The sequence below is a fragment of the Diadema antillarum genome, unplaced genomic scaffold, assembly GCF_040938485.1.
Source record: "Diadema antillarum isolate AM-2024a unplaced genomic scaffold, OU_Dant_1.0 scf00000026, whole genome shotgun sequence".
Taxonomy (NCBI): Eukaryota; Metazoa; Echinodermata; class Echinoidea; order Diadematoida; family Diadematidae; genus Diadema; species Diadema antillarum.
This window is the reverse complement of record NW_027270915.1, coordinates 938581-953508: the sequence shown is the minus strand read 5'-3', so window position 1 is coordinate 953508 and position 14928 is coordinate 938581. Positions and strand designations below refer to the sequence as shown.

The 14928-nt window shown below is 35.7% G+C and overlaps 1 protein-coding gene across 1 annotated transcript in view; it reads left to right on the top strand.

Moving 5' to 3' along the window:
• Positions 1-14928, top strand: part of LOC139734513 (uncharacterized) — a 106311-nt gene that overhangs the window by 74178 nt on the left and 17205 nt on the right. The window contains exons 8-11 of the mRNA XM_071645291.1: positions 2743-2826; positions 5952-5996; positions 8894-8959; positions 13107-13154. Coding sequence (XP_071501392.1) covers positions 2743-2826; positions 5952-5996; positions 8894-8959; positions 13107-13154 — 243 coding nt within the window. The remainder of the gene's footprint in view (positions 1-2742; positions 2827-5951; positions 5997-8893; positions 8960-13106; positions 13155-14928) is intronic.

The window sequence follows — 14928 nt, the reverse complement described above, 5'->3', positions numbered from 1 at the left end:
TGGAACTCTGGGCAGTGGGCAAATGGAAGGTGAGCTCACATGCTACATCAAAAAATTGCTAATTTTTGTTTGATTAATCATAATTTTCTCCCAAACCAAAACTCTCTTAATTTCGAGCAAAATTTGCTCAAACTTTCACTATTCCATTCCTCTCAATTTTCTGCTTCTATTAGTTCACACAAACTAATTTTCAGGATGGATTTCCATTTTATAACCATTTTCCTACAACATCCTGAAATATCCTTAGGTCTTAGGTAGGATTCATGACAGTCTTGTAGGCAATGTGTTAAAGATGACTGGGGCTTATCTCCCTGTTGAGTGTCCTCAATAAAGCTCTCTCTCTCTCTCTCTCTCTTTCCCCTTTTGTAGAATAGGTGTAATGTTACTTTGTTTGAGTGATGGAGAGAATTTGTGGAATCGCGATTCAGGAAAAAAAAATGAATTGAAAGTTAAAAGAGAGAATGGAACTTGATAAGATTTCATCCAGAAGATCTTATCAGGGTAAGCAGATTGGTTAACTTTCCTGAACACAAATTTGCAATTTCAGTTCACTCTGGTATTTACAAGTTTAGATTAAAAAGAAGGGGAAAAAGGTATTCAGATTAAAACATCAAGTTCAACGTAAACTGGTTCATCTCATCACTTAAAGCAACCATTGCTGTGCCTGACCAGAAATCGCCCCAGGCTTGTAAGATTGATTTTAGATCGCTCTTTGTTTGGACCAACACAAACTGCACCTGTTTGAGGTTAGATGGGTCATTGTTGATAACCTTACTGATTGGAATCATTCCTAACTCCTTTCAATTCTGGGCCTGCTCCATCCCTGGCAAACAGGAGGAACTTTAAGGTTTGAAATTGGGTCCTTCATTTTGACATATCTGTGTCACACATCAAGTACATGATTCCTAACGCTGCAGCTGCCTCTGCGACCTTTGAACTCCAAACATTAGCAGAACTCGTTGAGGTTTTGATGAACCATGTTACACTAAAGAACATTCCATTGATAGTTCTATAAGGATTCCAATCTTGTGGGGGGAACCCTCAGGGGTTTTGAAGGGTTAATGTACGTCCCCCAACAATTTGTAAGTTATCCAATGCAATAAAAAGCATAGGTGTTTATCTAGATATCAAATAAGTCACTTGATGTGTGCCATCTATTCAAAGCATACTACATTTTGACTTGACATACCATACATGGGTCTTGGGGGGGGGGGGGGGAGGTTTGGTTGTTTGTTTGGGGGGGTTTTTTGTTCGTTTTTTTTACCGGGAGAGGATGATAGACTTGCTTGAACAGTAGGCAACAAAGGGAGACACATGTGGGTGAGGAAAAAGTTTTCGTTTCAAACTGAATATTTGAATCTGTAGGCAGTTAGCTTGCAATGTGTCTATCGGATCCAACATGGCATGAAATCATTCTCATCGAGTAGTCCACTGCAGTGGACCGCCGATACTTGCAGTCATGCCTTTCAGATCCAGTCCACAGCATGCCCTTGGTCCAGCCATCTTCACGGGCCTTTATTGCTCTTGGCATGCGGGTGCGGAATTTTCATTGATAGCGTCCTCCGTATATACGATGGAATTCAACACTTGACAGGGAGACTTTCATGTTTATGTCCCTTGCCTGGATGAGTTGGGATGGGGTGCCATGTTTTCAGAAGTTTGAATGTCCGTTGGCCTGTATATGTCATTCTGTCCATCTGTTCCTTTTTTTTTCTTGTGCTTATGATTTTTGAAGATATGATTTGAAATATGCCAGGTGAGGTATTTACAGCGTGACATTGTAAGTCATTACAAGGTTTCACAAAATACAATTCTCCCTCTCGTTTAGCTAGGCATGTTGGCTTCTTGATCTAACATGCCAGCGCCAGTTCTTACTACTTGCCCACGAGTGACAATATCAATGACAGTAACCAATGTTGTTGTAGAGGAGAAAGAAAAGTGAAGACAATGGCAAGTTCTCGAAATGTTAATTCAAGGTTACCGTGGCAAACAACCTATATTCCCTAAGCAGATTTGCAGTGTATATTTTGCTGTGGAAGCTGCAGCAATAACGAAGTAAAAGTTGCAATGATATGACTAAAGTACTTTATGAAACAGGGCCCAGATGTATGCTAGTGAGATTGGTCTGCCTGAACCAAGTGCCTTCTTCTTCACGTTGGATTGATATTTGATGTTCAAATAACTCTGACAATGGACTGTCATTCAGATAAATCAATATTTGATGGTTATGTAATGATTAGCTATTAGTAAAAGGGACGGCATAGTTTTGGTTGAGATGGGGATTCGAGTTATAACTTTTTACAAGATAATCAGAAACCACTTATATGAAATATTAAAGAGCTGTACAATTCTAAAAGGAATTTAAAGTTTGTATGATAAAAATTGGTTTGGAAATAGCTGAGATATATTCAAAATCAAAGCAAATCAAAGTGGTCCTAATAAAAGGTGGGTCCCATCTTTTAGTATGACCTCTGTGTTTTTGGATATCCCAGCCAATTCAAAACAGATTTTCATCAAGTAAACTGTAAAGTCTTTTTAGAATTTAATATTTCATATAAGTGTTTGTTTTTATTTTTATTTATCTCATAAAAAGTTAAAATGTGAATCCTCATCTCAGCCAAAACTATACCATCCTTTTTAGGCATGAAGTAAAAGAGAGCAAAGGTTACACATGTTTGTTCTTAGAGAAGTCAGTGAAGTGGTTTGATCATCATCCAGCAAAAAATATCTCTGCCCACATAGGAGCGACAGCGGCAGCTAGAGCAGGAACAAGAAGAGGAGGAGGCCAGAAGGAGGCAGGAGGAGGATGAGGAGAGAGAAGAGGAGGTAATGGGCGTGGCATCATTGGTGTCTAACATCGGTCATCTTCAGTCATCCTGACTCTCCTTCCAATTTCTCATCATTTTTTTCCAGTTTCCACCAGTTGATTGCACTCAGATGTAGATGTCATCTCATCTTTGCTCTGGCTCTGGTCTTGGTCCACTAGAATAGTTTTCAGGAGCAGGCTATTAATGGTTCACTGTTTACCACTCAGTAATTGGAAAAGCTGTTTGAAATGTATAAAACAAACTGAACTGTTAAGATCAATTTGATTCAATTGAATCAAATCAAGATGGATTTAATTAGAATTGGATTGAAGTGAAATGGAATTAGTTGAATTGCACTAAATTGAAATAAGATTAATTGAATGGAACTGAGGTGAAATGAAATTAATTGAATTGGAATGAAATGGAATTGAATTAAAATGAAATTAATTGAATTGGAATGAAATGGAATTGAATTAAAATGAAATTAATTGAATTGGAATGAAATTGGATTGAATTAAAATGAAATTAATTGAATTGGAATGAAATGGAATTGAATTTAAATGAAATTAATTGAATGAAATTGAACTGAACATAATTGAATGAAATTGAATTGAATATATTGGAATGGAATGGAAGTTGATTCAACAGGTAAGCAAAGAATTGCAAATTTAAGCATCATTACAAGAAATTGAAGGAAAATGATGAATTCAGTTCAGTTCAACTGAACTGAATTGAATGAAATTGAAGTGAAGTGAATTGAATTGCACTTAACTAAAATCAACCAATGTACTTTCACAGCCTTTGCCATAATGCATTATGAGAGAAAAATGGTATATTGTGAACCATCAATGACCTGAGCCTATGTCATCACCATGATAACCTTCTGAGAACACTAGAACAGTCTCCCTGTATTCCATCTAGAGCATGTTCTTGAGGTTGATACCAGAGGCCAAATTTACTCGGTCTTGCCATCACACCTCTTCATCAAGTGAATGGTCTTTTTTTCTGTCCCGTTTTCATCTATGCATTAATCCCTTTTCCTTCCCTTATTCATATCCACAGTATGGTTACATGGATTTTTCATGTTTTTTAAGATATGTCTGGTTTTTCCATTGTTTAACCTCATCTAGGATTCAACTTTTTTCATCTGTATTCAAGAAAGTTCATCTCTCCTCATCTTTAATGTTGTATATTTGCAGTGTAGTAGCATATTAAATGTTATTGTTGATATGTCTGGTGTCTGATTTTTTCTATCACTGATGGTCCAATAGTCTCTTCTTTCATCTGGCAAATGTGTCCCTTCCTTATACTACATGCATATGCTCATAATGAAGTAGATTACATTAACAAGATTGATATATTTCATACCTTATCTTATGAATGTGAATGTAAATACGTCCTATGAAATATTTATATTTTCTTTTCTTTCTAGATGTTTTACTTGGAATATATCCTGACAAAATGTATCTTGATATACTGAAGATATCAAACAAATAGTTAGCAATGGACAGCCATACACTCTTGAAGTCTTTCATACAGAATTTCTTGACTTTAGTGCTTCAGTTAACCATTTCCACTTTACTATTTAAAGACTTTCTGCACTCAAAAGGGAAGGACTTTATGAGACCTAACTGGCCTTTGAGGCAGAATATACTAGTATGTCCCAATTGTGAATCAAGGTTGCAAATGTGAGAAATAATCATTTTTTTTTCTTTCTGAGGAATCCAGAGCAATAATTTGTGAAGCTGAGAGAAGAGATTCATTTCGTGTGTTATATATCTTCTGAGCTGCAGCTGATGTAGGAAGATGTTCAAGGAGTGCAGCTGTAAACCCCTTAGAGAGACGCAATGCTGTTTAAACTTGGCGTTCCTCACACAGAGACACCCACACCTGCCTGGAATTTCTCTTGTTAATGTGTCGGCATCAATATTGACCAATACAACCAGAATTATTGAGTGTATAGTCCTTGAGGTCTAACTAATGTCATTGTGTGACAGGAAACCAAACTTTGTATTTCCTTCCCCCTCTCATGATATAGAATTTCTCATGTTGTGTATCAGCATGTCAAAATCAATGTTAGACTGGTGCAGCCAGCATTATCATCATGTGTAGCAGGGAAGCTTTGGAAATGTCACTTCTGTACCAATCCAGCAAAGACACATCCAGTTTGTCTATGTTGCTAACTCTGTGTTACCCACCACTATGTCTGCGCATATTTTTACATTTTTATTATTTTTGTGTTAGTAGTGCCTCTGAGCCAGAAATGCCTGGGGCAATATTTTTCTTTTTTCTTCATTTTAGCCTTTGCTCTTCATTTTAGCCTTTGCTCTCAAGCCATGGCTGAAGGGCAATTTCGTTTACTCTTGCATCATCATCGATGATTTTGTAATAAGTTGACAGACAGAAGGACGTATGTTTGAGGGAGGAATAGGAGAAAGTGGAGGGAAAGGAAGGGGCGAAACAGACAAGAGAGAGGAGAGAAAAAAAGATGGGGAATTTTGCTGCAAAAATAAATCAGCAACACCTTTTAGAGCTTATTTTTCCTCAATATATATTTATCCTTCTGATGTTTTACTCCAAAGGCTCACTTGAAAGACTGAATACGATGATCATGCTCTCTTTCTAGTGTAGTATGAGCGAAGGTAATGCTCACAAGATCCTTTGGGGTTTTTTTAATCAAAACAATTATATTGATATGAACTACAAAGAGATCAAATGAAAGAAATTTTAGTCTACATCGTAAAACGCTAAGAAGAAAAGTGAAAAAGATCGTAATAAGAAAAGATACAGTGCTAAGCCAAAGAAACTTGATTCTGGTATATGATGGGTGATGGGTTAATTTGTTCATAGTTTTGTTGAAGTAAAGTTGTATCAAAATAGGCATCCTTTCCTGAACATCTAAACTTGTAAGCAATACCTTGCTTGTGAATACTTATCTTACATTTTGAAACAAATTTTTAGTCTTTGAAATTGATGACTCTAAATGTGTGACAGAAAAAACAAACAAACTTATGTTCATGTTCCATGACTTCTCAGTGTTTCATCTCATCTCATCTTAATGTTTCATGTTGTCCCCTCTCATTGTTTGTCTTCGTTTCCTGTCACCATCATCATCATCTCACTAATTCATGATTCACTGGGCAGAGACGTAGGAAGGCTGAGGCCGAACAGAAGAAGAAAGAAGAGGAGGTAAAAATTGAAATCTTGCTGTCTTTTCTTGAGAGAAAAAAAAAGTGAGAATATTCATCTGATAAGATGGATATTTCAGAATTTTTCTTTCCTTCAGCATTGCTTAAAGTGCATGCATCCCTTTTGCAAACCTAAAAATTAGACACTTATTATACAATGTGGAGTTAGGTAATTCAGACTTTACATCAGAGTCTGTGATTAAACTGCGTACTTCTTTATGATGGAGGGAGAAACAATACTGTAGATTTCTAGTGAATTTCTTCAGATCCTTTTAAAAAAATCCAACTGTTACTATGATTACAGAAGGGGAGCATAATCTTTAGTGATGCGGGATTACTTTTTCCATTCTTTTTCTAAAAACTAAGATATATTTACAATATCATAAGAATTCGTATGAGATGTGGGAAGACATTATTCTTCAAGCATGCAAAATTTTGTGACATTTGCAAAAGGGATATATGACCTTAAAGCTCTGTGTTCACAGTCTGCACTTGTTCACTAGAAGAAAGTCCTGAAGCAACAGGCAGAAGTTAATCATAGACATGAAATGAGAGTAAGTGGTGGATTTTGCACCCATGACAGACAAAAGTCCGCTGTACTATCTTGTAATTGTGTAGCTCTAAATAACAATTTTAGATTGACATCAAAGTGTACAGACAACAGGGTGAGCTTTTGTCTCTTTCTCAATCTCTCTTTTTATATCTATCTATCTATCTATATATTTATCTATCTGTCTATCTATCTCTATCAAGCTATTTCTATCTGTAGTCAATTTTTCCATCGATCTATCTATCTATCTCTATCTATCTATCTATCTATCTATCTATCTCTATCTGTTTATCTATCTATCTATCTATCTATCTATCTCTATCTATCTATCTATCTATGAATTTCTTTCTATATCTCTCTCTTTCTGTTTCTTTTGAGGGGTGAGATTGTTAAAGACAAGTTGGTTCTTACCAATCTGTAAGCATAATGATTTTGACTTCATTGAATGTGGATAGAATGAAACAAAAGATTAGAGCAGGATATGTTCGTGACGAAAATTAGATAGTTTTTGGATTAAGGCCTTCCGTAGAAAAACAAAAAACAAAAGAAAAAGAAAAATTGTGATGGCATCAATTGGCATACCAGAGATGTCAGTCATGGTTTGAGTAAATCTTGACAGTAAATGTGCATGTGCCCTATTGCGTTCCGTGTGAAGTTGTGTGTTGTCATTTTTTAGTTTTCCATCATGTATTCCTTTTGAAGTTTCTTCCTTGGTTCATACATTACAGCTTTCATCTTTATTTTGAGTTTCATTTCTTCATTTCCTCTTTGTCAGTTTGCTCATTTTATTTCACCGATATCTTCACAATCACAAAAGGGTCAGATAGAAGTTGAATAATCTTGTGAATTGCACACTCAGTGAATGTGTTTGTTTGATATCATGCATGTGGTACACCACAATAGACCTACCAATGTTTATTTTTCACGTCAAACATGATTTATGTGGGAGTGTATCTCACTTACAAGGGACTCCAGTGTGTTGTTCATAATCTGTACTTTGATCACTTTGCATCTTTATTCCAGAAGTCTTATTTCATTTCAGGCAGAAGGTCAAACTTGAGTTTGGAAAATTTGGCCTGAGATTTTATATGCATACTTGATTTAGTAGGAAACATTATCAGTTTATGTAAAACAATCATTAAGGAGGTTCCAGTCAACACCATTAATTGTCCATTCTATAAAGTGAGTGTTAAGTGATCTCACACAAGTGGCACAGATTAACCCGTTGAGGACGGTTTGATTTTGCTACAACACGCATTTCCCATAGACACCTGCCCGAGTATACTCAGGACTCGTCCTCAACGGGTTAATATTATGCTACTAAGGGAGAGGCTTTATTTCTATGATTTCCTGGAGGAATATTAGTGCATCTCGTGCCAAAATAACACTGAATGGAATGAAATAAATCTCAAATCACAGTTTATTGTGTGGGCCATGATGAATTTAAGATTTCTTGAAGTAATTTGTTAATTAGTCTTGATCAAGACACCATTAATATTCCAGTAGAGGATGTAGATTGTTTTTATGCTTGACAACATCGTATGCAAAAAAAATAATAAATAAATAAATAAATAAATAAATAAATAAATAAATAAATAAATAAATAAATAAATAAATAAATAAATAAATGAAAAAGTCTTAAGAGAAGAAAGAGTTCAGATTTATGTGTCCTCAACATGGTTCCAGAATCTCTGACTGATAATGGAAACCTGCACAAAATGTGCTGCATTCAACACCATGACATTGTGAGATTACTGTGGCCCTGTAATGGAAGATGGGAGGATAAACATGCCACATGGGAAGAGGCTTGGTATGATGTGGAAAAAAAACTATTGCATTTTTTTCTCTTTTGATTTGTTAGGGGAATTATTTGTATTTCATAATTTTGACCTGTCAATTTTGATTTTTCTCTCTATAAAGACTTTCCCCATCTGTGTGTTGTTTGTTTGTTTGTTTGTTTGTTTGTTTGTGTGCATTTCTGTGTGACTATATTTTTTTTTTTGTCAAGAACATAGTCTACAAATTTTTCTTAATATGAAGAGTTAATCAGAATAATCTTTTAGAGAAAATGATGATGGTTTCTTGTTTTTTTATCGAGGATTTTTATGAAGAGCATTCTTAATGCACTCTCTCAGAGGCATGGCCAGAACTTTTAAACCTCCTTTCCTTTTTCTATCAAGGTTCCAAGAAAGAATGCCTGTTGTTGTTATTATTTGTTTGTATTTTGATTGGAGTGTTTACATTCCCTGCCTGTGTAATGTTGTTGTAGATGATGGTGGCGTTTTGCAAGTTAGCCAGCGGCATATGGTATTTACTGTTGTACATGGACAAACTTGTTACATTCCTAGGAGCGGAAAAAGAGAGAAGCTGAAGAAAAGAAAAAGGAAGAAGAAAAGAAGAGAAAAGCTGAGGAGGTAAACACTGCCCTCTATTGTTAGCTCTTCCACCCGCTACACCGCACTGCACTGCTGCATCCACACCTTTGCATTTTGATTGGTGTTACATATCTGTGCTCTTCATCTGCATACTGTGTTTGTCTGTACAGAATTTCTCTTAGCCAGTGCATTCTATATAGTACATCTTGCATCCGGTCCCGATTGCTTTTTGCTTGTATATCTGTTTGTTTGTTTGGTTGGTTGGTTGGTTGGTTATATGTTTGTTTGTTTGTTTGTTTGTTTCAGGTCTTGAATGTTCCTTCCTGGTAGCATCTGCTATGTGGCTGAATATTGATGTGGTTTTTGTGTTCCTTTTGTCTGTGTTTGTATTTGTGTTTTGTTTTTGTTTTTTGTCTTTGTCTTTGCCTGTATCAATTCTCTCTTTTTCATCTTTGGTGAAGGATGTTTTCCTCTGCAGAATAGTTCATGTAGATTGCCACATTCTCGCTGCTCTGTTGCCACACTCTTGCATCTCCATGTTTGAAAAATAAGCCAATGCATCGATTTTGTTTGTTGTGTAGGCATAGATCTATGTAGAATGCGTGCATTGCTATAGTGTTGTGGCAATGTTGCTGCAACATACGAACTACAACACCATGCTTTTATGTCTTTGTCACAAATGGTGCTGGGCATCCTATTTTTTTTTTCTACATTGCCCTTTAATCACGACTTGATAGGATCTTTACACTTTAGGTCCAAATTGTCACAGTGTTGCCACCATATTGCCACCATATGTCGCCACAATCTTGTGCACCCATGCTCTGAAAGGATTCAACAAGTCATTCCTGGGTAAGGTTTCTGTGCTTATATGCAAACTCTGCTTGGATTGCTATATTGCTGTCTATAGGCCCTACGTTTCCACAACTTTATATCACAGTGAACATTGTGCTTATTAGCTTCAAGTAAACCTTGAACATTTTTTTTTCCTGCAGAACACGCATTTACTGTAAAACGAGGAATGTTCGTGTGCATTTTAATTTCTCGAATTTCGCGAGCGCCAAAATTTGCGAAATTAAAATGCACACGAAAGTTCTTGCTTTCACATTATGCATTGGATGCCAGTGGCAATTTGCGAAAATTTCATGCTGCGAGAAAGCCTGTCAGCTCCAATTCGTGAAATTTTCATGCCTCCAATATATCATGTTTTACGGTATGCACATATCACTTTTATTGCACTTTATTCCAAGTGACCAGTCTTCTAATAAAATTGTATGTACCTGTCCAACATAAAAGAAAAAAAAATCAAAATGAATAACCCTATCTCAAGGACCTTGAGAAATGAACTGATTCATTTTGACAACCCATAATGTTCCTCAAGGCAATTTCATAATGCAGTGCTCAAGGACACGCTGAAACTAATATGACAACGTCAGAAATGATTCAAAAAATTTAAGGCTGATAAGTTACACTCTGGAGTTACAATCACATTATGCGAGATAGAGAGTTTGGTTTTGAATTTGCAGTGTCAGAGAGTTAGGTTATGAATATTTGATCAGCAATTTTAGCTTCTGAACTTTTCTGTCTTTTTGCATCAGTTCTTCTGCATGGACTGCCATCTTGAAATGTATAATATCTATTCAAAGATGTGTAAATATAAAGTTGATACTGTACACTTCAACATTGCGAATGTATATTGATAATATGTAATGTTTTTGTGTGTTATCTTTGCACGAGGGGAATCTATAGGTGGACTGAAGCATAAAAGCTTAATCCAACTCAAATACTGTATAAGCCGTGACTTTCGTGAATATCAGAAATCACTGTTGGACTGCAAATTAAACATGTGGAAATGCGCTCGGGTAATAGTGCACTTACGATGGCGTCAATGTCAATTCACTGAAACAACATCTCACAAAAATGTCTGTGACCTCATTCGTGAACCTGCAAAAATGGCAGTCTATGACTTACTCCACATTTCGAAAACACTTCATGTTTTAAATGAGAACGTACTTGTAGTTACACAGGACTTTCCCTTGCATGTGCATGCATATCCAGCTGAACACACCAAGGCTGAATGCATGTAGCTCTGCACCACATATTGGATAGACACACACACACACACACACACACACTTATCAGTGATTGGTTGATGGAATGACCTCTGAACTTTAACCTAGGTCACTGAAACTGTTCATTTTCACACTTTGTCATGCTCCATTGTCGTCACTCAATCATCAAAGTGGGAAGTTCGTGTTTGATTTGCTGGAGTGGGAACGTTGGTATAGAAAGACTGGTTTTGCTTCTGGAGTATCAAACAATCCATTAATCATGTCCCTATTCTGACCTACACATGGTGTGCTGCCACCTACAGTTCATGTCTCGTAAACCGTGGCTTGCTGATGTAGCGCCACATTTACAACACCATGTCTTTCACCAGAAGTATACCTTTCACAAGTAGCAATTAATCATCTTCACCCATTTGGTTTTGGCAATACAGATAGTGAGATAATGTGCAGACAAGTCCCGATATCACAATGTCTTCTTGACGGGCAGTTCTCTTTCGTTGTATAGAAATGGTGTTATAGCCAAACAAGAAATTATATAAAGATAAATAGATGATCATGTTGGGGACCTGAATAATTAACTTCATTTTAACAAGATTTTCATTATAATCATCTTTGCAATAACGGGAGTGCACTGTACTACTCAAAACTGTGTTTTGAACTCATTTCCTGGAATCATTAGTTTAGCACACCAAACATGTTTGTTGAGATCAGGGCACTACAACAACTATCTCTCGGGCAAGTTTCCTATCATTTTGCTTGCCCAACAGTGAATTTTAGTTACCAAGGGCTGGACATATAGCTGGATTGTATGCTGAAAACACTCCTAGCATTTAGCAAATAGACTTTGTACACTAACCTTTTTTTTTTCCCAGGATTCCTGCATGGTAGATGTGGCATTGTCATATTTTGTATTTTTGCTGTTCGCACGAGTTTCCTTCACCTATCCAGTGCAATAAGGTTTTTTTCTGGTGTTTGTTTGTTTGTTGTTGGGTTGTTTGTTTTTTTTTTGTTCTGTTGTAGTGTAAAACAAGAGTGTTTTCATCTTTGATCATGTTTGCTACTCCTTCATGCTCTCTCTGTATTTAAAGTATCTATTTATAAGGTTTTTGTCTCTGATGGCAATGCTGGTTGTTCGTTTTCCTATATGTTCAGTCCTTCCATTCACTCAATGTTTCCTATCTCATGGTGAAGGAATGATTATAGTTAGTCATTTACAAGTAAAGTGTGTCATTGATGTAATATGACATTATACTTGGCAATCCCTGCATCTCTACGTGTATCATTCAACACACGTGAAATGTCTGTGCATCTTCTTTTCTTAACTGAACTATTCAGAGATGCCATCTGTTGCTATTTATGCAGTATTTTGTACTTGGTTTTGCCAAAAATACTACACTCCCCAGGCTTCTTGGAAAATATTGTTTTTTTTCCTGCAAATTGCATTTGTATTTATATATTTATTGCAGAAAATGTAGAAACAGTGCTTTTTGTATAAATATATGCGTTTTCAGCACTCAGTAGACTGCAATGATATTTACAAGGTTGGCATTCCTGAAAGATTACCGTCACAATCATAACTATTCACGAACAAAACTGATATTATCTGATGATGTGTCAAACTGTATAATGTATTCAAGAGTGAAATAACACAATCCATTATTTGATGTCATAATGTATTCATTCATCCAGTCTTCCATGTTTTATAAGTCATGTCACTGGGACACAAACCAAGAAATACCATGACCAAAAAACTGTGAAAAATAGTACATGATTTCTACTCAATCACCAGCTTTGCTGTTAGTTTCTTCATTTTTGTAATCCAAGGATTGGTGGGCAATCTGTTTTGCAAAAGGAGGCTGGTAGATTTCATCTTCCAAATATACTTTTGATTCTTTTTTGAATATCAGCGGACACTGCAGCATTTCAAAAACCAAAGATTTTCCAGATGGCTGCAAAAAATGGAAAAGTCATTAATCATGAATTATCATATCTTAAGAATTTTCTTTAGTCATGGTTTTCCTGGCAACCATTCCAGTGATGCTAATTTCAGATATTTCTGACTATACATGTGAACGTGCGTGTGTGTCACCTAACGACTTGTACTTAACCTCTAACCTTAGGAACGTCGTAAGAAGGAGGAGGCAGAGAAAAAGAGGAAAGAGGCGGAGGTACACACTATCGGCCTTGTATTCAAATCTTTTCATGAGCATTGGTGCTGAGCTTGATATGCTGAATGCTAGAAATATATGAATGAAATCAAAGAATGCGATAAAAGAAAAGAATGTCCTGAATGAATGAAGGAATGAATTAATCAATTAATTGATTAATTAATTAATCAATTAATTGATGCATGTTCAAAATATAATACGGGAATAGAATTAACAGAATGATGGTATGCACTCAATTTGGATTAAGAGATTATTTGATATCCAGTGTGGATATTTTCTGCCCGACTAGAAATTGCCTGTGGTTAGTCTCTTTATTATGTGCAGCATGAGAGATCAGTTTTCATTAGGCATGACTTTTTTTAAGAAAGGAAAGTGAATTGCTGTAGAAAGCAGAGCATGTTACTTTCAGTATGAAACTAAAAGTGAAAAAAGACTCCAACAGAGCAACATTCAAGCTTCATTGGTATGAAAATGCTTGCCACCCAGAAAAGAGCATGAATGAGAAATTCAGTGAGTTCAACCTTTGATTAGTGACATCTGAATTATCATTAGAATGATGCAAAAGAAAGAAATATGTTAATAAATGCAGAGTTTGTTTGCAAAAACCGATAAGTCCATATTTGCCAAATGGAGATATCTGCGATTAAATGTCAAGAAAAATAAAGAGAATAATAAGAAAATTTTTGCTTCTTTTGACCATAACTTCAAAAATGCACCTTTATATGTAGTGACCAATATATCATTTAAAAGGTTTTATTTTGTACTTTATGACAGAAACCGTGCTTCAATATCTTAAAAAATGGACTTATCGGTTTTTGCGAACAAACTCTTCATATACTCAATTGATTCAGATGTTTAAATTGTTATTTTGTATTACCGGTATATTTAAATCAACTTGTCATTCACTGACGGGGTTTGCAGAACCCTTTTTGACAAGATTCTGAAATTCCAACAGATTTTTGCACAGGGCACTCAATGTTTGCATGGCTAGTGGCTTTAAGCAAGTTTCATCATAGATCGTTCTTGAAATGATGAGCGAGCTGCCTGATGCTGAAATACACTGGATTAAACTTTTTAACCAAGCACTAGACAATTTTAGGACTAATTCTGTTTCTGTAAGTCCTGAATTATATGTGATAGAAGCTAACAGAAGACTAACCAATATATCTCTCTGTGCACATATGAGTGCAATAACAGCATGTTTTATAAATCAGTTTTGTATACAGCTAATTCTTATGATTCTTTCTATCTTTATTCTAATCATCATTATGGAAAATTAATTCCATGAACATTTCCTTTGAAAATCATTGCATTAAGTTGTGTTCGATTTTCAGGGAGAACAAGAAATTGAAATTATTCTATCCCATCCCATCTTCTACTTTGACATGGCAGAAAAATTTGACAGTTTTGATTCACTGTGAAAGTTTGTTTCCTGGTAATTGTCTTTTTTTTACCTCCTTTTCGTACAACCAAGCACTGTCCTAGTATGAGAGCATTTTTTATTTTTTATTTTTTGCTTTGAAAGTATGATTTGTAAATGAAATGCTTCAGGACTGTCATATTTATAGTCATTTTGATTTCATTATTATTTGAGTTTATATGTAGTAGAAATTGTGACTCTAGAAGGGTCAAGCTGAAGCAGAATGATTCATCTGTCAAAGTAACTGCAATCAACTGATTTCCTGACAAGCTTAGTGAGATTAGATAATCCTTCATAGTAGGGAGCCGATAGCAAATACATACCTGATAAATTTCCCTAATTCTGCAGGAATCT